The sequence below is a fragment of the Oncorhynchus mykiss genome, chromosome 6 (genome assembly GCF_057628025.1).
Source record: "Oncorhynchus mykiss isolate SJ-2025 chromosome 6, ASM5762802v1, whole genome shotgun sequence".
NCBI lineage: Eukaryota > Metazoa > Chordata > Actinopteri > Salmoniformes > Salmonidae > Oncorhynchus > Oncorhynchus mykiss.
The window spans coordinates 18,735,708-18,761,399 of NC_143027.1; the positions used below are offsets into that span (position 1 = coordinate 18,735,708).

The following is a 25,692-nucleotide window of genomic DNA, read 5'->3' on the forward strand; positions in this document are numbered from 1 at the left end:
AAAAAACAAATGTACTACTGGATCCAATGGTACAGTCAAGCCCCACCCTTCTATCACTATAGTGGTTGGCAGCAGTGGGATAATCCTCAGTCTTTCAGAGGGATATACCACACAGCAGGATCACTGAGTTAGCCAGCTAACATGCCTAAATATTCTGAAATAACTTTTTATTTTCTAGAAAGATAAGCTTGAAATGGCCATGGTCTAATTGAGTGTTACAAAAAATTTGACTTTTTTCAAATTGTAAGTACAAGGTGTTGCCTGAAGCAAAGCAAAGTGAGGAACGAAAGAGAGAAAATTAAGCTCCTACACAAATATGGATTCATTTATAACAGTATAATTATTTTAAATACTTTTTGCTGGTCATAGGAGAACTTTAAAACTAATCATAAACATTGGTAGAGTTTGAGACTCGGAGCGAGCACTAGCAGCACCCCTTACAAAAAAAGATTGCACTTTTGAAACTGTAGTAAAAGTGCAGTAACTGCAGTCGACTGCTGTATTTTGGACGCAGTAATTGCAGAATAACTGCAGTGTACTGTAGTTGAACTGCAGTTATACTGCACTGTAAATGCAGTTACACTGCAAAATTACTGCAGTAAAAACATTTTATTTTGGACGCAGTATTTGCAGCATACTGCAGTTATAATGCACTCTAACTACAGTTGTACATTTGGTGGTTCGAGCCCTGAATGCTGATTTGCTGAAAGCCGTGGTATATCAGACCTTATGTATACCATGGGTATGACAAAACATTTATTTTTTCTTCTCTAATTACATTGGTAATCAGTTCAAATCAAATGCATTGGTCACATACACATGGTTAGCAGATGTTATTGCGAGTGTAGCGAAATGTTTGTGCTTCTAGTTCCAACAGTGCAGCAATATCTAACAAGTAATATCTAACAATTCCACAACAAATACCTAATACACACAAATCTAAGTAAAGTGATGGAATAAGAATATATAAATATATGGATGAGCAATGTCAGAGTGCATAGGCTAAGATGCAATAAATAGTATAGAATACAGAATATACATGAGATGAGTAATGCAAGATATGTAAACATTATTAAAGTGCCATTATTAAAGTGACTAGTGTTCCATTTATTAAAGTGGCCAATGATTTCAAGTCCGTATGTAGGCAGTGGTCTCTCTGTGCTAGTGATGGCTGTTTAACAGTCTGATGGCCTTGAGATAGAAGCTGTTTTTCAGTCTCTTGGTCTGAGCTTTGATGCACCTGTACTGACCTCGCCTTCTGGGTGGTGAAAGCATTATAATAGAATAAGGCTTGTGATATATGGACAATTTACCAGACTAAGGGCGGTCTACTACCACCCTGCGTTGCGTCGTGCTTAAGAACATCATTTAGCCGTGGTATATCGTCCATACCACACCCCCTCGGGCATTATTGCTTAATTATACTGCACTCGGCGATTTTGTTTTGTAAGGGTCGTGGGATACAGAGAAAAGCTATCCTCCCGAACACAAACAAGAGGCTGAGAACAACCCGTTGGACCTGCAAATAATCTAGACAGATCTACAGAGAACGGACGAATGACACAGGAAAAACAGTATAAACACCGTTTATCATCTAATTCTACTTTTCATTATAACATTATGAAACAAGTTAAAATGGTTGGATACCAAATACCCTAGCTATATTTTTTACGTAGTTTTTCACGTAAAACGTAAGTGCAAGGTGTTGCCTACGCTACGACGTAAGTGCGCGAGGCAGCAAGCGCAGTGAAATCTCCAGGAAGCAAAGGTTGGAATTTAAGAGAGAAGGAAGTTCCTACACAAATGTGGATTAATTTATTAATGCTGTAGTTATTTTAAAGATATATTGCTGGTCATATGATTACATTTAAAAAAAAAACGAATCATGAACGTTGGTAGAGTTTGAGACTCGTGGAGCAGCTAGCGAGCTCTCAAACAAACAAATGTCAAAACAACCCGCAGGATCTGCCGAGTCTTGACAGATCGACTTAGAACGAACGAATGACACAGGAAAAACAGAAACACCGTTTGTCATCTAATTGTACTTTTCATAACATTATGAAACAAGTTATAAATGTTTGGATATCAAAGACGCTAGCTATATTTTGAACGTGGGGACAGAAGGTCATTTGTAAACCTGACCACCCCCAGAATAAAAAAATAACAGATGCACAGATCGAGGAATATGCAGCGATAAAACATTTGGCGTGTCATAAAACTGTATATAAATATTTTAGTCTCTACCAATAGTAGCTTCTTCATTATCCAATGAACTGTCAACACTGCCAGCAGAAGTTTTATCGCTAGTTAATGCTCCCGACTTGTTTAGAGCAGGCTGCACCGTTAGGTGGATAGCTAGTGCTAGCCACCTACCATCAAGACGTGGAGGTTAATGCTTGCATACATTTATATGACTACCAGCTGTTGCTTTTTGGGACGAGCAATTTGAATTGGTCCTGTTTTATTTGACTGGCTGTTGAGAAAACTGCCAAAGAGCGAGAGCAAACGGGGTCGTCCTGTTTTGACACTTCATTACTCTTGGGTCACCATGGCGCAGCAGCAGATGCCAAGCTCTCATAAGGCACTGATGCTTGAACTGAAGTCTCTCCAAGAGGAACCAGTGGAGGGTTTCCGCATCACCCCAGTAGAAGAGTCAGACTTGTACAACTGGGAGGTGGCCATATTTGGACCCCCCAACACACTTTACGAGGGGGGATACTTCAAGGTGAGGGATAATTTAGTCTCAACTGGTTTTGCCTCTGGACCCAAATTGAACCAGGTTGTCTCAGTTGCGACCCAATATTTGCATCGAGAAAAATAATTGCCAAAATACAATCAAGAAAACTATTTTTTATGCTGTATTGATATTAAATGTTTCAATTACATTAATGTTTATAAACTCACTGGTTTGAGACCACAAAATCAGCCAAAATAGCACTGCAAATAGCTCTATATTGAAAGTACTGTGATTGAAGAAAAATTGTTCAGAGATTAATTTATTTAAAAAATGTACATTCATTATAATTTATTCACACTTCTACCTGGTTTATGTTAAATTCAGATGAGTATTTTTTTCACATCAAATAATTTATAAAAAAATATGAATAGTTCATTTTTACTCAGACACCTATGACCCATTCAAAACCTCCCACGACCCACCAGTTGAGAATCGCTGATTTAGTCTGTCTTGTCTGTGGGCAATACACCTGATCCGGGCTAACTCTAGTCTTATAGTATAGACATAAAATAACAAGAATCCAAACAGTACTTTTAGCATAGCCTAACACAACACACTTTTTTGTTGTTATATTTATATGTAGACAATCAGTGTTTGACTGGCCACCGTGAGTGCTAGCCCTTAATCATGACTCTAACCATACATTACATATAAGAGTCTGTGAAGGAAGGTTCCTTCTGTAGGGGCGAGTTTTGTTAAGAGCTGCGATGCTTGCTTGCAGTACGGTTTTGGAAACATAAGGACCTTGTATTTCATATCGGCGAGAAATACACTGAACAAAAATATAAATGCAACATGCAACAATTTTAAAGATTTTACTGAATTAGTCAATGGAAATAAATTCATTAGGCCCTCTTAATCTATGGATTTCACATGAATCGGAATACCGATATGCATCTGTTGGTCACAGATTACCTGAAATAAAATTAGGGGTGTGGATCAGACAACCAGTCAGTATCTGGTGTGACCACCATTTGCCTAATGCAGTGTAACACATCTGTTGTCCCACTCCTCTTCAATGGCAGTACGAAGTTGCTGGATATTGGTGGGAACTGGAACATGCATGCTCAATGGGTGATGACATGTCTGGTGAGTTTGCAGGCCATGGAAGAAGTGGGACATTTTCAGCTTCCAGGAATTGTGTGCAGCCTTGCAACATGGGGCCATGGATTGTCAGGCTGAAACATGAGATGATGACGGCGGATGAATGGCACGACAATGGAGCCTCAGGATCTCGTCACAGTATCTCTGTGCATTGAAATTGCCATCGATAAAATGTAAATGTGTTCGTTGCCCATAGCTCATGCCTGCTCATACCATAACCCCACCGCCACCATGGGCCACTGTTCACAATGTGAAACCGCTCGCCCACACAATGCCATACATGCTGTCTACCATCTGAAACTGGGATTATTCTCTGAAGAGCACACTTCTCCAGGTGGCCATCAAAAGGGAGCATTTGCCCACTGAAGTCAGTTACGACCGCAAACTGCAGTCAGGTTAAGACCCTGGTGAGGACGATGAGCATGCAAATGAGATTCCCTGTGACGGTTTCTGACAGTTATTGAAATTATTTGGTTGTGCAAACCAACAGTGTCATCAGCTGTCCGGGTGACTGGTCTCAGACGATCCCGCAGGTGATGAAGACAGATATGGAGGTCCTGGGCTGGCGTGGTTACACATGGTTTGCGGTGGGGCCGGTTGGACAAATTCTCTAAAACGAAGTTGGAGGTGGCTCATGGTAGAGAAACCAATATTAAATTATCTGGCAACAACACTGGTGGACATTCCTGCAGTCAGCATGACAATTGCATGCTCCCTCAAAACTTGAGACATCTGTGGCATTATGATGTGTGATGACAACTGCACATTTTTAGAGTGGCCTTTTATTGTCCCCAGCACAAGGTGCACCTGTGTAATGATCGTGCTGTTTAATCAGCTTCTTGATATGCCACACCTGTCAGGTGGATGGATTGTCTTGGCAAATGAGAAATGCTCACTTACAGGGATGTAAACAAATTTGTGCACAACATTTGAGAGAAATAAGCTTTTTGTGCGTATTGAACATTTCTGGGATATTTTATTTCAGCTCATGAAACATTTCTATAAATGTTGGATCAGCTTCAAGTTTGATTTCCCAATAAATCATTTACCATCTACAGTTCAGACTCAGTGTCTTCTAATGACAACAATTGAGGGCATAACTGCATGTGCTTGAGTGCAATGTTTTTTTACAAGTACATTATTATATTTATATTTTTTTCAGTATAATTTTCTAAAAACATAAGGGTAAACTGATTCACAACTTTTATAGGGTTATGGTTCTCACACAGCCATATTTCCATGTTACAGTGCTTGTTTACGGAAGACAGAGTGGACTACTTGTGCTAATCAGCTATATGTGTCACCGAACACCTTTGTGTAAACCACAATTTATGGTGTAAACGGAAGACAGACGACACAAATGTGTTGTCACTGAAAAATACTGTCGGTTGCAACTGTGTTAAAACAATGTAAAGTAAGTGTGTGATTTGCATTTGTGAATTATTTTGATGGGATATGAAAGTAGAAGGATTTATGTTTCTAGAACCGTACCGCACCGCAATTGAGAATCGATTCACATTTAGATGGGAGTAGTTGGTTGCTTTGGCTTCCAGAGCCAATTCACCCTTTAAACATAACATGTAAGGTCCTTGGACTAAGGAGTAACGTTAGGTAACTCTAACCCATTATTGAGCTGCGTGAGTGCATACCCCGGCCTAGAGAGCAATGTTTGACAAACTTGGCGTACCACTTTAATGACCATCAAAAAATACTCCTTTGTTTGTTATGTTACAACTGAGTTGTTATCTGTCACCCAGGCCAAAATCCACCAGTGGGTTTCAACACACTTTCTGAAATGTCAAAGTATTCCTGCCCTCACAAATCACTGATTTTCTCTAATTTCTAGGCACACATTAAGTTTCCAGTTGACTACCCTTACTGTCCACCTACTTTCCGTTTCCTCACGAAGATGTGGCACCCCAACATATATGAGGTGAGGTGTACCACATTGTATGTTTGTGTAAGAGTTAAGGATGGATCGTAAGCTCATTCCACAACTAGCTTGGTACTTTTTGGGTGGCTCAGCCCTTTGGCACATTGTCAAATAGGGCGGTAACGTGTGTTGCGAAACGGAGGATCACTGGTTCAAGCCCAGTATGGGGCAGTCGGACAGTGTAGGAAGCTAAGCTGTTAGCAGCACACTGACCCCCGCTGTGTTTGTGTGTCTTGCTTTTGTGTGGTTATATGAATTTATGGCCAGTTGTTGCTATTGCTGTGGAGTGTAACATGTTGCTTGTCTACAGAATGGGGACGTGTGTATCTCCATCCTTCACCCCCCTGTTGACGACCCCCGGAGCGGAGAGCTGCCCTCTGAGAGATGGAATCCCACCCAGAATGTCAGGTAAAACACCTGGGCTGCGTTCAGGATGAAGTAAACCTAGCAAACATTTAAGTGAACAGACAGGGTACTGTTCTGAACAACCTGTTGAGGAACATTGTAATGATGGTGGCTCAGAGGGCAATTGTGCGGTGTAATGCTGGATATATTGTTCTAAAACGTTGCAAAATGTTTCATCAACTGAACACACCCACAACTCTCTGGACATACAGTGCCTTGCGGAATTATTCGGCCCCCTTGAACTTTGCGACCTTTTGCCACATTTCAGGCTTCAAACATAAAGATATAAAACTGTATTTTTTTGTGAAGTATCAACAACAAGTGGGACACAATCATGAAGTGGAATGACATTTATTGGATATTTCAAACTTTTTTAACAAATCAAAAACTGAAAAATTGGCCGTGCAAAATGATTCAGCCCCCTTAAGTTAATACTTTGTAGCGCCACCTTTTGCTGCGATTACAGCTGTAAGTCGCTTGGAGTATGTCTCTATCAGTTTTGCACATCGAGAGACTGATTTTTTTTCCCATTCCTCCTTGCAAAACAGCTCGAGCTCAGTGAGGTTGGATGGAGAGCATTTGTGAACAGCAGTTTTCAGTTCTTTCCACGGATTCTCGATTGGATTCAGGTCTGGACTTTGACTTGGCCATTCTAACACCTGGATATGTTTATTTTTGCTTTATGTTTTGGATCATTGTCTTGTTGGAAGACAAATCTCCATCCCAGTCTCAGGTCTTTTGCAGACTCCATCAGGTTTTCTTCCAGAATAGTCCTGTATTTGGCTCCATCCATCTTCCCATCAATTTTAACCATCTTCCCTGTCCCTGCTGAAGAAAAGCAGGCCCAAACCATGATGCTGCCACCACCATGTTTGACAGTGGGGATGGTGTGTTCAGGGTGATGAGCTGTGTTGCTTTTACGCCAAACATAACGTTTTGCATTGTTGCCAAAAAGTTCAATTTTGGTTTCATCTGACCAGAGCACCTTCTTCCACATGTTTGGTGTGTCTCCCAGGTGGCTTGTGGCAAACTTTCAACGACACTTTTTATGGATATCTTTAAGAAATGGCTTTCTTCTTGCCACTCTTCCATAAAGGCCAGATTTGTGCAATATACGACTGATTGTTGTCCTATGGACAGAGTCTCCCACCTCAGCTGTAGATCTCTGCAGTTCATCCAGAGTGATCATGGGCCTCTTGGCTGCATCTCTGATCAGTCTTCTCCTTGTATGAGCTGAAAGTTTAGAGGGACGGCCAGGTCTTGGTAGATTTGCAGTGGTCTGATACTCCTTCCATTTCAATATTATCGCTTGCACAGTGCTCCTTGGGATGTTTAAAGCTTGGGAAATCTTTTTGTATCCAAATCCGGCTTTAAACTTCTTCACAACAGTATCTCGGACCTGCCTGGTGTGTTCCTTGTTCTTCATGATGCTCTCTGCGCTTTTAACGGACCTCTGAGACTATCACAGTGCAGGTGCATTTATACGGAGACTTGATTACACACAGGTGGATTGAATTTATCATCATTAGTCATTTAGGTCAACATTGGATCATTCAGAGATCCTCACTGAACTTCTGGAGAGAGTTTGTGGCACTGAAAGTAAAGGGGCTGAATAATTTTGCACGCCCAATTTTTCAGTTTTTGATTTGTTAAAAAAGTTTGAAATATCCAATAAATGTCGTTCCACTTCATGATTGTGTCCCACTTGTTGTTGATTCTTCACAAAAAAATACAGTTTTATATCTTTGTTTGAAGCCTGAAATGTGGCAAAAGGTCGCAAAGTTCAAGGGGGCCGAATACTTTCGCAAGGCACTGTATGTATATGTCTGTATGTTCAGGACCATCCTACTGAGTGTGATCTCTCTGTTGAATGAGCCCAACACCTTCTCCCCGGCCAATGTCGATGCCTCTGTTATGTTCCGCAAGTGGAGAGACAGCAAGGGCAAGGACAAAGAGTATGCCGAGATCATCAGGTTCTTAGAATTCACTTTCTTTTAAACACAAAATGACAAACAACATCATGCTCGTTTATACACATGCGAGTAAACGTCAAAATTCAGTGCAATCATTCACTTCATTTTTATATCTGAAACCTCTCACTCTTCTGTCTGTTGTGCTCTCTCCCTCTCTATTTCTCTCTCGCTGTCTATCTCTCTCAGGAAGCAGGTCGTGTCCACTAAAGTGGAGGCGGAGCAGGACGGCGTGAAGGTACCTACTACGCTGGCAGAGTACTGCATCCAGACCAAAGTGCCGTCCCATGACAGCAGCTCGGACCTGCTCTACGATGACCTCTACGATGATGACATCGAGGAGGAGGACAACGATGACGATGATGCAGAGGCAGTGGGCCAGATGGCAGGAGAGGGTGGCTTCAATGACGAGGAAGACTCGGGCAACGAAGAGTCATGACCTTCCTTCTCCTCTCGTTGTTTATCTTGCTCCTTCCCACACCCTTCCTACCGAGGACTCCGCTGCAGCCTCGTCCTGTTCTGTCCTTACTTTCTGATTCCTTCCCACGTGCGCTCACACACACTCTTGCTGGCTCCATCCCTTCTTGAAGGCGTCTCCTTGGCACTTACTTTACCTTGAGATTTGTTTCAATCTCTGTCAAACATGCCCAAATGCATAATTTTAACATCTGTATGGGGATCAGATTTATTTGTTTTATTATGGCATTTTTTGTTTTTCTAATTTATCTCCCTCATTGACATTCATGAGGCATAATCAGTGGATTAGTTTATGCAACTTTACTTGTGGTCAGTTATATCACAAAGTGATATAAACCAAAATGGTTGTTTCTCTTTCAACTATTTGATGGGTCCTTATTAAACAATTAAACAGAATTGCATGCCTTTTGATGACACGAATTTGGCATGTATGCTGACTACCAGTGTTGCAAAATGTTTTTTGTGAGAATTGCAATTGGCTGCTTGATTTGTCGCTAGATTACATTTTGCAGTTGCCGCCACAACTTCACGGCTCCAATTTGCATTGCTGCGGTCCCCGAAATTCGCCCCTTTTCCTGCCGCACACCTCTTCCCCTTGTGCTTCTCTGCCTGTGTGTGCACCTGCTGTGACTTCTGTTGCATAGGCAGCTATTCCCAATCTTGTTTGTGGGAAAAGTCGCTAAATGGTATCAAAACTCCCCAAAGGCAGCCTGAAAAGTAGTTTGACGCTAGGTTCTTTGAAAAAAGTCGCTGTGGGGGTCTGAGCTCTCTAAATATAGCGACTTCAAGTTGGCAACACTGGTCTCTATCCCTCCCAGGGTTCTATCCCTCCCAGGGTTCACATACACATTCCTCTTACAAACTAATTTAATTCCTTTTAAACTATATAGTGTAAAACAAAATCCTATTCAGATGTAAAACCAATTTAAATTAACTCAAATTTGTTCTTAAGCTGTGTAACAAGAGTGGTAAGATGCACTCAATGAACATACCCCTCTCTTACTCACACAGTCAACAAAATGAAGACCCTTTAATAAAAATAAACACATTTTCTGTATTGCCCTGACAGGGATCTGAACACAAAAAGGACACTTAATTTTGCCATTTTTGGTAGGTTCCCCATTTTTCTCTCAGTAATCTACTCAATCAAAGATCGCTAACAGAAAGGAAGGGCTGGGCACTCACTACCAACAAGCATCTCTTTGAGTGGATGCATCTCAGCATGCATCTCTCCAACCAGAGACAGCAGAGAAGCAATCTCTGCTCCAAACTCTCATACACCTGATGTCATTTGAGCTCTCAAACAGAAGATGCTCCCGAGTATTGGTACCGTACCAGAGCTGGATAATTTCCATGGAGACTGGACTGGTGATAGAGTTGTTTCCATGGAGACTGATTTGTAACTACCCTATCTTTCTTTGGGGGACTTGAACACCAGGGATAAATGAGACAAGCGGACCCCCCCACACACACACAGAGCGGTGGAGCCATGAGAATGCTCTGCACAGAAAACAGCAGAGATCACTGCTGTTTCAAGAACATTTGATCTTTTGTTTGTATTTGCTGTAGTCTATAATCTCCCATTCAAGGTTTGATGAAAACGTCTCACTTTACCCAGATACACAGGCAATGAATGCTGGATCACCATAGGAAGTGTTGGCCATTCCATAACACTTTGTTACAGCTTTAGTTTGGGGTGTCTGTGTCACCTACCTCCTCTACATGTGTATGTGCAACAGGCCTAGGTTCCCATACTATTTGAAATAATTTCAAATGTCACAAAAGTGCAAACCTCACCTACCGGACATCCCAGACTGGCAAAAGCTAACTAATTGTAGATTTCAAATAGTATTTGAAGACAGGTCTGATGACCAAGAGATTTTGAGGGAAACGTTAACTGAATGTCACTTAAAGGCTTGGATTTTTTTATTTTGAGTCTGATAGTCCATAAGGGCTTCCAGAGTCAATGAGATTCATGATGTTTTGTTGAGAAAGAGATTCTCTCCCAGTTCTAGTCACAGGCGCCTTGACCCCAGATAGGTAATCAATAAATAGAAAAGCATTCAGTTTGGCAACAAGTGGAGTGCTACATAACCATTAATGCTAATTTATTAGATAATTAATTTCAAGGATCATGTAGAGACTTGGGGCTCGATTCAACCAAACCCACTGGGCAGTATTCACGCAGTAGCATGTAGGCCTAAGCATACTAGGTAAACAAATATATTGCGTAAACATTGCCAAAGCAGGTTGGCTTTGATACGGCCATTGGTGTCTTTCAGCTATTAAGTGTTTAAGTATAACATTATCATTGTTTTTGTTTTCCTTGGTCTAACTTAACATGTGTCATTAATTTTTTCTTGTAATGGATGTTCACCAAAGATAAGAGGCTTTCCTTTGTGAGTGTAAGGCTTTATCTTTGGGTTGTTTGTTGCACAAATAAATAGAGGGCACTGGAAATGTTGTCAAAGCTATTGCAAAGTGAGGTTACTTTTGACCATTAATAATCCACTGGTATGATATGAATTGGGGTTTCAAAGAAAAACAAAATGCATTCAAATGAAATGCCCCTCAAAGTTTACTAATGGTAAAATTGGTGGGTGCAGAGGCAACCTAGTCTCAATCACAAGTGTCGGCAGAATTGAGGGCCTCCCACTACTGATATCCCTGTGTGTTATGGGGTGAGGTGAGGCTCTTAACCTTCTGCCTTACATCCTCTCTTGAAAGCCACATGGGCCTGAATAGAAAGAAAGATATAAAAAGTATCAACTGTATAACAGGGCAACAAGGTATAAGCATTATACTTAAGGCTTTTTATTTTTCCCCTCGCATATCTCTTCAGAGTGATGAGAAGTAGCCCTTCCTTTTACCCTCTGATTGGCTGCAGATGCGATTCTAAAGCAATCACTGGTAGAGGACATGTCTGTAGAGGGCTTCAGGCTGATAGCATTAACTACATGGAGCATGGCCTTGCTACTTTGGATTAAAACATCACCCACAAGGACCTGAAGTTGGTTGGAGGCTTTTGAGATTGAATTTGCAGCTACATCCATGATCTTGGACTTGCCCTGTGGGTCGTCCATGTCTGTGGCATGTTCCACTATGGGATGACTGCTGAATAGCTTCAGGTAGATGGAAATGACCTGTCTTGACTAGGTTAGCGGCATCGGTGGACACACCATAGAAATAGAATGATTAGAAAGGGTGTGTCCAGTCGAGTCAGTGGTAGCACAATGGGTGGACTGGCGTTCTATTTCTATGGGCCATACAGCCATCCAGGCTTGCACACTTTCAGCTACTTTGAATGTGGCCACAATTCATCGCTCCCAATACTTGGGCGATGACGAATGGAGGTGTTGAGTCGCAGCAGCTCTCACTCATTGGTAAAGATGTAGGGGATTATGGTGATATTATTTATCAAGGTGCAGCTGCTACTACTCTTAAACCTTTGGATGCCATCTACCATAGTGCCCTTTGTTTTGTTACAGATAACAGTTTTCATAGCCGAGAGCTGTCACAAGCATTTGCATAGAGGTACTTCTCGCCAAGTAACTCCGCAAAGCTCTGAGCGAATGTACTGTATGTACATACAGTACATTCTAAGAAAATAGTTTTAAGATGGAAATGGGAATGGTACAGGTTCAACATTTTCTCTGTGTGGATGGTTAAAGCTTCCATTCAAGCACAGCCGGTTTCATTTCAACAGTGGGACTTAAACTTGAACGTTTTGTTATCTCGTTACTTGGGCGGGTTAGGGTTCATTGACAGGTTAGGGATGTGACAGGTTTCAAACCAAAGTCCCACTATTTAAATAAAACAGACTGTTTGAATTAAATATTATATATATTTTTTGATTTAAATGACTTAACACTCCAATTACATTAAGAGAGGTGTCTATTTTATTCAACTATTGGGCTTTTCATGATTTGAATCGTAGTCATATGATGATACTTGTATTTGTTTGATTGAAAGCTGACCATTTGTTCATTTAAGAAACTATAGACTGGACTGTGTGGTTTGAGTTCCACCCCTCAGACAAGTTCCTGTATATAATACTGATAAAATATATTTTGTTACACAATTAAAACATTGATGCAATGAGTTATAAAGAGATACAGTGCATTCGGAAAGTATTCAGAGCTCTTGACTTTTTCCACATTTTGTTACGTTACAGCCTTATTCTAAAATTGATTGAATAGTTTTTTTTCCCCTCACCAATCTATACACAATTCCCCATAATGACAATGCAAATACTTGTCCCGAAGCCAATCCTGCGTTGTCTTGGCTGTGTGCTTAGGGTCGTTGTCCTGTTGGAAGGTGAACCTTCGCCCCCAGTCTGATGTCCTGAGTGCTCTGGAGCAGGTTTTCATCAAGGATCTCTCTCTACTTTGCTCCGTTCATCTTTCCCTCGATCCTGACTAGTCTCCCAGTCCCTGCCGCTGAAAAACCTCCCCACAGCATGATGCTGCCACCACCATTCTTCACCGTAGGGATGGTGCCAGGTTTCCTCCAGATGTCACGCTTGGCATTCAGGCCAAAGAGTTCAATCTTGGTTTCATCAGACCAGATAATCTTGTTTATCATGGTCTGAGAGTCTAGGTGGCTTTTGGCAAACTCCAAGCGGGCTGTCATGTGCCTTTTTGCTGAGTGGCTTCCGTCTGGCCACTCTACCATAAAGGCCTGATTGGTGGAGTTCTGCAGTGACGGTTGTCTTTCTGGAAGACTCTCCCATCTCTACAGAGGAACTCTGAAGCTCTGTCAGAGTGACCATCGGGTTCTTGCTCACCTCCCTGACCAAGGCCCTTCTCCCCCGATTGCTCATTTTGGCCGGGTAGCCAGCTCTATGAAGAGCCTCGGTGGTTCCAAACTTCTTCCATTCAAGAATGATGAGGCCACTGTGTGCTTGGGGTCCTTCAATGCTGCAGAAATGTTTTGGTACCCTTCCCCAGATCTGTGCCTCAACACAATCCTGTCTCGGAGCTCTACGGACAATTCCTTCAACCTCATGGCTTGGTTTTTGCTCTGACATACACTGTCAACTGTGGGACCTTATATAGACAGGTGTGTGCCTTTCCAAATCATGTCCAATCAATTGAATTTACCACAGGTGGACTCCAATCAAGTTGTAGAAACATCTCAAGGATGATCAATGGAAACAGCATTCACCTGAGCTCAATTTCGAGTATCATAGCGAAGGGTCTACTTACTTACGTAATACTTACGTAAATAAGGTATTTGTTTTTATTTTGATAAATTAGCAAACATTTCTAAAAACCTGTTTTCGCATTGTCATTATTGTGTATAGATTGATGAGGAACAAAAATTAATTTAATACATTTTAGAATTATGCTGTAACGTAACAAAATGTGGAAAAAATCAAGGGGTCTGAATACTTTCCGAATGCACTGTACATTGTACTGTCATGCTTTATCTTGTTCTAATTTACGGCATCAGTCTAGATGGCCGTGAATGATAAGAAAATAAACAATTGTTATCTCCAATATAGTTAGACAACTGAACGTTTTTAGCAGTGGCAGAGCTGATCCCATTCAAATAAGCAAAACAAAACAGACACCCGAGACTGAAACATATTCAAATCACCTGATGACCGGTTGCCTAACACCTGTGTGTGATGTATTTTTTTCCCGTTTTTGTACATAAAACATTTAAGAAAAAGAAAGCTCAGTCCAAAATTAAACGTGTTATTGTAAAATCATATCGGATATAAACATTCCTTACAGAGGAAGATCATTCAAGTGACAAATGATGGTGTTTGTATATTATTTTATGAAAGTAAAGTGTTTGAAATGGGCTTCAGCAAAGACAAAAAGAGGACAAATAAATATGGGACAATCACATTCCTCCAAAAATGACCAACAAGCATGTGGGAGGAAAGCGCTACTGCACACAGACCATAAAAAATACATTGTGATGTTGGACATGACTAGGACCAGATGGAATCTGAGGTGCCAATTTCTTACCAATTGGTGACAGACATCAACTCCAACAGAATTCAAACTATTGTCTCTTCCCAATTTGCACCCTCCATTGAGGCATGCCTGCATTAGGAAGTCAATTAGAGTCCGTCTTAGTGGATTTACATTTTGTGGTTGTTGGTATACACTGAGTGTGCAAAACATAAAGAACACCAGCACTTTCCATGACATCAGTCAGTGGGCAGCTGCCTACAGTGTCAGCTGCAATGTCAAACAAGCCCTGAGGCTTTAGCATCCTGTTTGCCCTGACCCCAGGACGCCTGTTTTCTAAATGTCCATGTAATGCTCTGTGCATGTGCTATACAAAACCTTTACAGGGCCAGGCCAACAGGTTGCTAAGCCACTGATGCACAGAATATCATTCCCAAGGCGAGTGTTTCCCAACTCCAGTCCACCCAACAGCACTAATTTGTGTTTTAGCCCCGGACAAACACACCTGATTTAACTAATCATCGAGCCCTCAGTGAGTTGAATCAGGTGAGTTTGTCAGATGCTACAACAAGAATGTTTGCTGTTGGGGGTACTCGAGGACTGGAGTTGGGAAACATTGTCCTAGACATAGGGTTTTAAAGGCAATGCAGTTTCCCAACCTTGTGTAAGAAAATAAGAGGTTGAACAGCAGAACTGGGGGAAAAAAACAGGAAGGTCACTACGAGAGCAATGCACCCATTGTCATAGGGGATCACATCCTTCACCACCGACACAATAAGAGACGACCCGAAACTGACCACCAGCGTCGCCAAGATGACCATGATGGTTCTGAAAGCCCTCATCTTCAATTGTTCACTCTGCTTCTTGTCCCCGCCCCCTTCCCCCGGCCCTGGACGAATCAGAACCCTCAGAACGGCCAGGCTACAGAAACACATGAACATTAAAGGGGGTAGGAACAAGCCAAAAAGCAGTTTGGTGGGATATAATGGAAAACACCATACCATCACCCCCACCCAGCCCAGGGAAACCAGCCAGATAACCCCAGTCAGGGCCCACCTGTACCGGGGGGCTCTGAGCCTCAGGTAGGCCACAGGGTGGACCACGGCCAGGTAACGCTCCAGGCAGGTACAGCAATGGAACAGAGGTCTACCACACGTGACAAGGCTATCACTCATTATGGAGATGATTATCAATGCATCCACATTCAGGTAGTAGCTAATAGAGAAGCAGGTGATTATGAAGCTGTGGCCTATCTCCATTGCAGCCAGGTTACAGGTGAAGATCTCAATTGTTTTCGTTGTTGTTGGTGTTGTCATGGGAACTCCCGGCCTGGTATTGAGCCACATGACCCAGGTGTTGAGGGGGACCATGAGGAGGAAGTTGATCAGGGAGATCACGGAAAAGAGCACCATTGCAGTTCTTGAATCTAAACACTCGAAGATGGGCTGGAAGGGGAGAGAGGTATTGGTGGTGTTGGGGAGGAGAGAGGTGTTGAGAGGGAGGGTGAAGGAATACCCCTTCTTGAAGAGTGCTTCCATGGATGTCTGTGGACGAGAGAGGAGGTGAATGGGGGTGTGTGTTTATGTTCTCTACTGAAGCAATAGCAGAGGTGCATAAAGATGGCGGTCTCAACTCAGAGCAATGTTGAGGGAATTCTATTTGAGTCAGAAAAGGATACTCATATCATTGGTAAGATATACAAAGCCTTGCAGAAGGCCTATCCAACAGAATATCTTAGAAAGAAATATAAACTTTGGAACCAAGACCTAAAAATAACTAATATTAGAACAAGCTGGAGGGAGTGTTGGAACATAACTAACAAAATTACAGTTAACGAAAATGTACAGTTAATCCAGTATAACCTAATGTACAGAATTTATTATACAAGAGACAAAATTCACAAATTTTACAACACAAAGGCAGAGTCATGTCGAAACTCTGGGGGAGGTATTTCATTTTTGGATAAAAAACGGGATATTTTGTCACAACAAGATGCTCGACTATGCATATATTTGGATAGAAAACACTCTAACGTTTCCAAAACTGCAAAGATATTGTCTGTGAGTGCAACAGAACTGATGTTACAGGCGAAACCCAGATAAAAATCCAATCAGGAAGTGCCCCATATTTTGAAAGCACTGCAAGCCAATGACTCCTTCAATGGCTGTGAATGGGCTACGAATGAGCTTACGCTTTATACGTATTCCCCAAGGTGTCTACAGAATTGTGACGTATTTTTACGCATTTATGTTGAAGAATAGCCGTAAGGGGTCACATGAGCAAGTGGTCACATGATGGCTCCCGCAGAAAATCTATTTTTTTTGTTGTTGAATTTTACCCCTTTTTTCTCCCCAATTTCGTGGTATCCAATTGTTGTAGTAGCTACTATCTTGTCTCATTGCTACAACTCCCGTATGGGCTCGGGAGAGACGAAGGCTGAATGTCATGCGTCCTCCGATACACAATGCGTCCTCTGATACACAACCCAACCAGCCGTACTGCTTCTTAACACAGCGCGCATCCAACCCGGAAGCCAGCTGCACCAATGTGTCGGAGGCTACACCGTGCACCTGGCAACCTTGGCTAGGGCGCACTGCGCCCGGCCCGCCACAGGAGTTGCTGGTGCGCGATGAGACAAGGAGATCCCTACCGACCAATCCCTCCCTAACCCGGACAACGCTAGGCCAATTGTGCGTCGCCCCACGGACCTCCCGGTCGCGGCCGGTTACGACAGAGCCTGGGCGCGAACCCAGGGACTCTGATGGCACAGCTGGCGCTGCAGTACAGCGCCCTTATCCACTGCGCTACCCGGGAGGCCCCCCCGCAGAAAATCTACACCGTGCACCTGGCAACCTTGGCTAGCGCGCACTGCGCCCGGCCCGCCACAGGAGTCGCTGGTGCGCGATGAGACAAGGAGATCCCTACCGACCAATCCCTCCCTAACCCGGACGACTCTAGGCCAATTGTGCGTCGCCCCCGGTTACGACAGAGCCTGGGAGCGAACCCAGGTACTCTGATGGCACAGCTGGCGCTGCAGTACAGCGCCCTTAACCACTGCGCCACCCGGGAGGCCCCCCGCAGAAAATCTTGCGTAAAGTACAGAGGTAGCGCTTCTAATGAGAAACCAATTGTCCCGGTGGATATATTTTCGAATAGAAATGTGAAAAACACCTTGAGGATTTATTCTAAACAACGTTGATATTATGGAGCTAATTTGGAAAAAAGTTCGGTGTTGTAGTGACCGCATTTTCCGGTCGATTTCTCAGCCAAACGTGAAGAACAAACGGAGCTATTTCGCCTACAAAAATAATATTTTTGGAAAAAAGGAACATTTTCTATCTAACTGGGAGTCTCGTGAGTGAAAACATCCGAAGTTCATCAAAGGTAAATTATTTAATTTGATTGGTTTTCTTATTTTCGTGACAAGGTTGCCTGCTACTAGCAGGGCACAATGCTATGCTATGATAAACTTACACAAATGCTTGTCTAGCGCTGGCTGTAAAGCATATTTTGAAAATCTGAGATGAGTGTGATTAACAAAAGGCTAAGCTGTGTCTCAATATATTTCATGTGTGATTTTCATGAATAGGAATATTTTCTAGGGATATTTATGTCCGCTGCGTTATGCTAATTAGTTTGAGGCGATGATTACGCTCCCGGATCCGGGTTTGAGAGTTGCAAGAAGTTATTAAGTGTAAAACTAACAGTGACTCAATGATTAATGCCTTCTGGGAGTGCTATAAAGTACAAAAGTTATAGGCGGAGTTATAAAGTTGGCTGTCAGAAATGTTTTATTTTAATCTGTCTATCTGCATATTACTTTTATCGTCAATTATTTTAAAAAAATACTTTTGCTTAAAATGTTTTTATCAAGTGATCCTCCATCGCTGGGACGGTGGAAGAATCAAATGCAATATTATTTGAATACTGAAAGGGTGGGGGCGACATAAGGTCATGTGGAACAGAATCTTGCAGGAGCTAGAGATGGAGGTGGTGGGAACGTGGGTCTGGGCAGGGATGATGTCGTTTATGTTTGTGTGTGTCTGTCTGATGTATTTTGTCTGTGTATGTTTATATTGTTTGGAAAAACAAAATAAAATCGTACAAAAAAATGTATGCAAAAAATATAAATCGTATTTTATTAAGTTATTTATTAAGTATTGTACATTGTTCTCCGTGGCTCTTTAAAAAAAAGTTATTAGCAGAGGATACATGATCCCAATTTTATCTTTTGGGATCTTTTAGGCAATTGATAAAACAAAAAAAGGAGATTGTGATGATTTATTGGCACATTGAACCATATCACACATGGTAGGTAGTTCAACTCAGTGGCTAGTGCTAAAACAATGACATCATATCTGAATTCTGCCATCTTTCATGGTGTGCACGTTCACAATTCATTTAAATTCTGAGCCAAATATGAAACTGCATGCCTCATTCAATAAAGAACGTAATGTCATAACAATACAATGAATTATCATAAAACAATACATTAGATACAGTTGAGCAGTTACTATTCACATATTGAATCAATATTAAAATATGAGCAATATCCTAATAGAACTGCAAAGTTTGGCATGTCAACATTAGAAATAACTGTACATCTGAATTGAATATATTTGAAAAGAACTTACACATGGATTGTGTCTATCTCCCTGAAGTGTGTCTCAAATGGTTCCCTGTATGTGAGTGGAGTAACCTCGCTAAACAGATGCCTAATAGCGCACACACACACTTCAGAAATGCCATCAATTTAATGATCATCAGGTGATTTGCATATGTTTCAGCCGAGGATGTCTCTTTGTTTTGCTTATTTGAATGGGATCAGCTCTGCCACTGCTAAAAACTTTCAGTTGTCAAACTATAGATAACAATGTTTATTTTCTTATCATTCACAACTATCTAGTAACTGATGCTGTAAATTAGAACAAGCGAAAGCATGTCAGTGCAATGTATCTCTTTATAACTCATTGTGTCAATGTTTTAATTCTATCTGACCCTATAGCAAAATAAATTGTATCTTTATTATATACAGGAACTAACTTAGGATGGTTGGAAAGATTTGAATGAAACAAGCAACATTTAAATCAAACTACAAACTGCAGTCCATATATAGTCTCTTAAATTAACAAATTGTCAGCTTTCAATCAAAAAAATAAAAGTAAAATCATATGACCATGATTCAAATGTGGAAATCCTAACAGCTGAATGAAATGCACACCCATCTTAATGTAATTGAAGTGTAAATTATTAAATAAAAAGCACATTATAATGAATGACCCTTTTTTGCATACAGTAATAGATGGGAAAACAAAACAATAACCAAATAGCACACTGATTGAAAGTGTGCGTTCAAAAAGGACTGGCAGGCATATCAGTGATACTTTGACAAGGTGGATGTTCATGTAAATATAACAACGATTTTAAATAGTTTGGATTACGATTAGTTATAGGGATTGGGAATTAGATAATATAATTAATTATAAAATGGGTGGGTTGAGCCCTGAATGCTTGTTTCAAATATTTTTTATTAAACACACACACGAATGGTGTATAGGTAGGTATACAAGACAGGTATACAATTCTTATCTAAACATAAAAGAGCATATAGGAACAACAAGACCCAGAGTTCTGGGTGCAGAACAAATAATACAGAACACGACATACAAAACAAGGACACGTAGAAAGAAAGAGGGAAGATGTCCCCCCTATCCCCCCCCCCCCCTTATTCCTCCAACCCCCCCCCCCCCAGCACATGCTGCCCAAAGGTAGATTAAAATATTACAATTGAGAGTGCGTTAATAAGTACAAATTCACAGCGCCGACTCGTCCAAGTAGGAGAGGAAAGGCTGCCAGATTTGATCAAATGTTGATAATTTATTGTTCAGAATATATCTAATTCTTTCTAAGTGTACAGTGTTTGCCAATTCACTGAGCCATAATTTGGTAGAGGGCGCTTCCCTCCTTTTCCAAAACAACAAGATTTGTTTTTTTGCCGAGATGAGACCGTACGAGATGAGTTGTTTTTGGGGGTTGGTTAATCCGTTTAGGGACTCAGATACTCCCAGGATTATCAGAAGCGGGTCTGGATCTATTGAAGTCTCCAAAACTTCAGAGAGGATCCCAAAAATTCCACCCCAATAACCATGCAAGCTAGAGCATAGGGCAAAGCAGTGGAGTAGTGTACCCTGCGTAGCCTGACATTTATCACATGTAGGGGATGTGTCAGGAAATATCCTATGCAGTTTAGTTTTGGAATAGTGTAATCTGTGTAATACCTTGAATTGTATGAGACAATGTCTGGAATTAATGGAGCATGTGTGGATATACTCCAAGCTCTCTTCCCAGTCTGCCACCGAGATGTCAGTCCCTAGTTCTTCCTCCCATTTTGCCTTGATGGCATCAGTAGAAGGTGTGCTAACAGATTGAAAAGCATCATGAGCCCTGAATGCTGATTGGCTGACAGCCGTGGTATATCAGACCGTATACCACAGGAATGGCAAAAAAATACTTTTTACTGTTCTAATTACGTTGGTAAACCAGTTTATAAACCAGTTTTTCACAATTCCTGACATTTAATCCAAGTAAAAATGTCCCTGTCTTAGGTCAGTTAGGATCCCTACTTTATTTTAAGAATGTGAAATGTCAGAATAATAGTAGAGAGAATGATTTATTTCAGCTTTTATTTCTTTCATCACATCACCAGTGGGTCAGAAGTTTACATACACTCAATTAGTATTTGGTAGCATTGCCTTTAAATTGTTTAACTTGGGTCAAACGCTTCAAGGAGCCTTCCACAAGCTTCCCACAATAAGTTGGGTGAATTTTGGCCCATTCCTCCTGACCAAGCTGGTGTAACTGAGTCAGGTTTGTAGGCCTCCTTGCTCGCACAAGCTTTTTCAGTTCTGCCCACAAACTTTCTATTTGATTGAGGTCAGGGCTTGTGATGGCCACCCCAATACCTTGACTTTGTTGTCCTTAAGCCATTTTGCCACAACTTTGGAAGTGTGCTTGGGGTCATTGTCCATTTGCGACCAAGCTTTAACTTCCTGACTGATGTCTGGAGATGATGCTTCAATATGTCTACATAATTTTCTTGCCTCATGATGCCATCTATTTTGTGAAGTGCACCAGCAAAGCACCCCCACAACATGATGCTGCCACCCTTGTGCTTCACGGTTGGGATGGTGTTCTTCGGCTTGCATGCCTCCCCCTTTTTCCTCCAAACATAACGATGGTCATTATGGCCAAACAGTTCTATTTTTGTTTCATCAGATTTCTCCAAAAAGTATGATCTTTGTCCCCATGTGCAGTTGCAAACCGCAGTCTGGCTTTTTTACGGCGGTTCTGGAGCAGTGGCTTCTTCCTTGCTGAGCGGCCTTTCAGGTTATGTCGATATAGGACTCGTTTTACTGTGGATATACATACTTTTGTACCTGTTTCCTCCAACATCTTCACAAGGTCCTTTGCTGTTGTTCTGGGATTGATTTGCACTTTTCACACCAAAGTACGTTCAACTCTAGGAGACAGAACACCCTGAGCGGTATGATGGCTGCATGGTCCCTGAGCGGTATGATGGCTGCAAGGTCTTGGCTGATTTCCTTTGATTTTCCCATGATGTCAAGCAAAGAGGCACGGAGTTTGAAGGTAGGCCTTGAAATACATCCACAGGTACACCTCCAATTGACTTAAATGATGTCAATTAGCCTGTCATTTTCTGGAATTTTCCAAGCTGTTTAAAGGCACAGTCAACTTAGTGTATAAACTTCTGACCCACTGGAATTGTGATACAGTGAATTATAAAGTGAAATAATCTGTCTGTAAACAATTGTTGGAAAAATTACTTGTGTCATGCACAAAGTAAATGTCCTAACCGACTTGCCAAAACTATAGTATGTTAACAAGAAATTTGTGGAGTGGTTGAAAAACGAGTTTTAATGACTCCAACCTAAGTGTATGTAAACTTCCGACTTCAACTATAACTATTGGCTGTAATCACTGCCAAAGGTGCTTCAGCAAATTACCGAGTAAAGGGTGTGAATACTTATGTAAATGTGATATTTCTGTTTTTTTCTAAATAAATGTCTAAAAACCTGTTTCATTATGGCGTGTAGATTGATGGCAGAAAAAAACATATGAATCCATTTTCGAATAAACGCGTAACAAAATTTAACATGGCAAAAGTGAAGGGGGCCGAATACTTTCCAAATGCACTGTATCTGGCTATGTTGGATTAATCACTACATATCCTGTCAAGCCAAGCGGGAGAGGCTGCCCATTGTCACAGTTCCATTACCAGTCAGAAATGTCCTGCTAAACCTACGCCAATGACGCTAGTGGATCTTAAAACTGAACTTGGATCCTCGTTATGTAACAATGATATCCTTCGCCACTGTCATCTTACGACAGATATCAAACTAGTAATTACTATTCCGCTATGTCTATAGCGGGAGCCGGTAGCTGACTAGTGGTGGCTATTCAGCAGCCTGATGGTCTGGGGGTAGAAGCTATTGGCTAATATGGCAGTTTTTGCCATGATGCTCCTATACTGCCGGGACTGAGTGATGGAAGTGGGGTGTACAGGCTGTGGCTTGGGTGGCTGAGGCCACTGATGATCTTCTTGGCCTTCCTGCGAAACCTGGTTGTGTAGGTGTCATGGAGGGTAGGCAGTGTGCACCCAATGGTATGTTCAGCTGAGTGCACCACCCTCTGTAGCGCTTTGCAGTCAGCGGCAGTGAAGTTGCCGTACCAGGCTGTGATGCAGCCCAACAGTATGATCTCATTTGTGCTCCTGTAGAACACTGTGACAGGCCCAAATTTCTTCAGCCTCCTGAGGTTGGAGAGTCGCTGTCTTGCCTTCTTCACCACGGGGTCCATGTGGTTTGACAATTTTAGCTCCCTGGAGATGTCATTTGGGCCGCCAGCCTTGTGAGGGTTAACACATTTGAATGACTTGCATACATCTCTGTGGAGACCTTAAGTATGTAGCCCTCGTTGTCCTCAGGGGATCTCCATGAGAACTCAGAGTTGTCCTTATGCTCGAAGCGTGAGAAAAAGGTGTTTAGCTTGTGCGGTAGGGCAGCCTTGGTGTCTGAAACGGGACTGGCTTTCTTTTTGTAATTTACGATTGTTAGAAGCCCTTGAGGAGGAGCATGTGCGTACCGATTGGACGCATGGGGAGAGAGTAGCTCTATTTTGTATTGACAAACCTGTGGATATATGAAGAAACCAGACAACATAGTTTACATTAAGCCTTTAAAATCAATAAATATACCCTACATATACAAAAGTATGTAGACACCACTTCAAATTAGTGGCTTCGGCTATTTCAGCCACACCTATTGCTGATAGGTGTATAAAATCAAGCACACAGCCATCCAATCTCCACAGACAAACATTGGCAGTAGAATGGCCTTACTGAAGAGCTCAGTGACTTTCAACGTCGCACCGTCATAGGATGCCACCTTTCTAAGTTTGTTCGTCAAATTTCTGATGTGTTAGAGCTGCCCTGGTCAACTGTAAGTGCTGTTATTATGAAGTGGAAACGCCTATGAGCATCTAGGAACTGCTCAGCTGTGAAGTGGTAGGCCACAAGCTCACAGAACAGGACCGCTGAAGCGTATAAAAATCGTCTGTCCTCGGTTGCAACACTCACTACCGAGTTCCAAACTGCCTCTGGAAGCAACGTCAGCACAAGCACTGTTAGTCGGGAGCTTCATGAAATAGGTTTCCATGGCCGAGCAGCCGCACACAAGCCAAAGATTACCATGCGCAATGCCAAGCGTCGGCTGGAGTGGTGTAAAGCTTGCCGCTATTGGACTCTGGAGCAGTGGAAACACGTTCTCTGGAGTGATGAATCACGCTTCACCATCTGGCAGTCCGGCTGGTTTCTGGTTTTGGCAGATGCCAGGAGAATGCTACCTGCCTGAATGCATAGTTCCAACTGTAAAGTTTGTTAATAATAAGGAATAATGGTCTGGGGCTGTTTTTCATGGTTCTGGCTAGGCCTCATAGTTCCAGTGAAGGGAAATGTTAACGCAAAGCATACAATTACATTCTAAACGATTGTGTGCTTTCAACTTTTTGGCAACAGTTTGGGGAAGGCCCTTTCCTGTTTCAGCATGACAATGCCAACATGCACAAAGCGAGGTCCATACAGAAATTGTTTGTCGAGATTGGTGTGGAAAAACTTGACTGGCCTGCACAGAGCCCTGAACTCAACCCCATCGAACACCTTTGGGATGAATTGGAATGCCGACTGCGAGCCAGGCGTAATTGCCAAACATCAGTGTCCGACATCACTAATGCTCTCATGGCTGAATGGAAGCAAGTCCCCGCAGCAATTTTCCAACATCTAGGCGAAAGCCTTCCCAAAAGAGTGGAGGCTGTTATAGCAGCAAAGGGGGGACACACTCCATATTAATGCCCATGATTTTGGAATGAGATGTTTGACGAGCTTCTCCGCATCAAAAAAGACAGCTACAACAGTCTCCTTGTTCACCTGAGCCTTCCTGACCTCTGCTTTCTAACTTTTAATAAATTTGTTAAACTTTATAAAAACCTGTTTTCACTTTGTCATTATGGGGTATTGTGTGTAGATTGATGATACATTTTTTTAAATGAATTTTCAAATAAGGTTGTAACCTAATAACATGTGGAAAAAGTCAAGGGGTGTGAATACTTTCCGAATGCATTGGAATCTTCCTCAACAAGGACTATTCTGAAGCTTTGCGCCAGAAAAGGAAACAAAGCTGTCAGAGCTCGTGGGGACAAATCAAATCAAATTTTATTCATCACATACACATGGTTAGCAGATGTTAATGCGAGTGTAGCGAAATGCTTGTGCTTCTAGTTCCGACAATGCAGTAATAAAGAACGAGTAAACTAACCTAACAATTCCACAACTACTACCTTATACACACAAGTGTAAAGGGATAAAGAATATGTACATAAAGATATATGAATGAGTGATGGTACAGAACGGCATAGGCAAGATGCAGTAGATGATATCGAGTACAATATATACATATGAGATGAGTAATGTAGGGTATGTAAACATTATATTAAGTGGCATTGTTTAAAGTGGCTAGTGATACATTTTTTTACATCAATTTCCATTATTAAAGTGGCTGGAGTTGA

At 41.8% G+C, this 25,692-nt stretch overlaps 1 protein-coding gene across 2 annotated transcripts; it reads left to right on the forward strand.

Annotated features, from left to right (window-relative positions):
• The first annotated feature begins 1,295 nt into the window (after window positions 1-1,295).
• LOC110525393 (ubiquitin-conjugating enzyme E2 R2) lies at window positions 1,296-11,100 on the forward strand. 2 transcript variants are annotated; one of them, XM_021605462.3, is made up of 5 exons: window positions 1,296-2,725; window positions 5,688-5,774; window positions 6,085-6,182; window positions 8,018-8,152; window positions 8,339-11,100. In XM_021605462.3, the coding sequence occupies exons 1-5, from the start codon at window positions 2,549-2,551 to the stop codon at window positions 8,586-8,588; spliced, it is 747 nt and encodes a 248-aa protein (XP_021461137.1). In that variant the 5' UTR covers window positions 1,296-2,548; the 3' UTR covers window positions 8,589-11,100. The 2 variants fall into 2 exon arrangements, with proteins under 2 accessions (XP_021461137.1, XP_090093279.1); XM_090237153.1 differs by having other exon boundaries at window positions 1,359-1,768.
• Window positions 11,101-25,692: the final 14,592 nt, after the last annotated feature.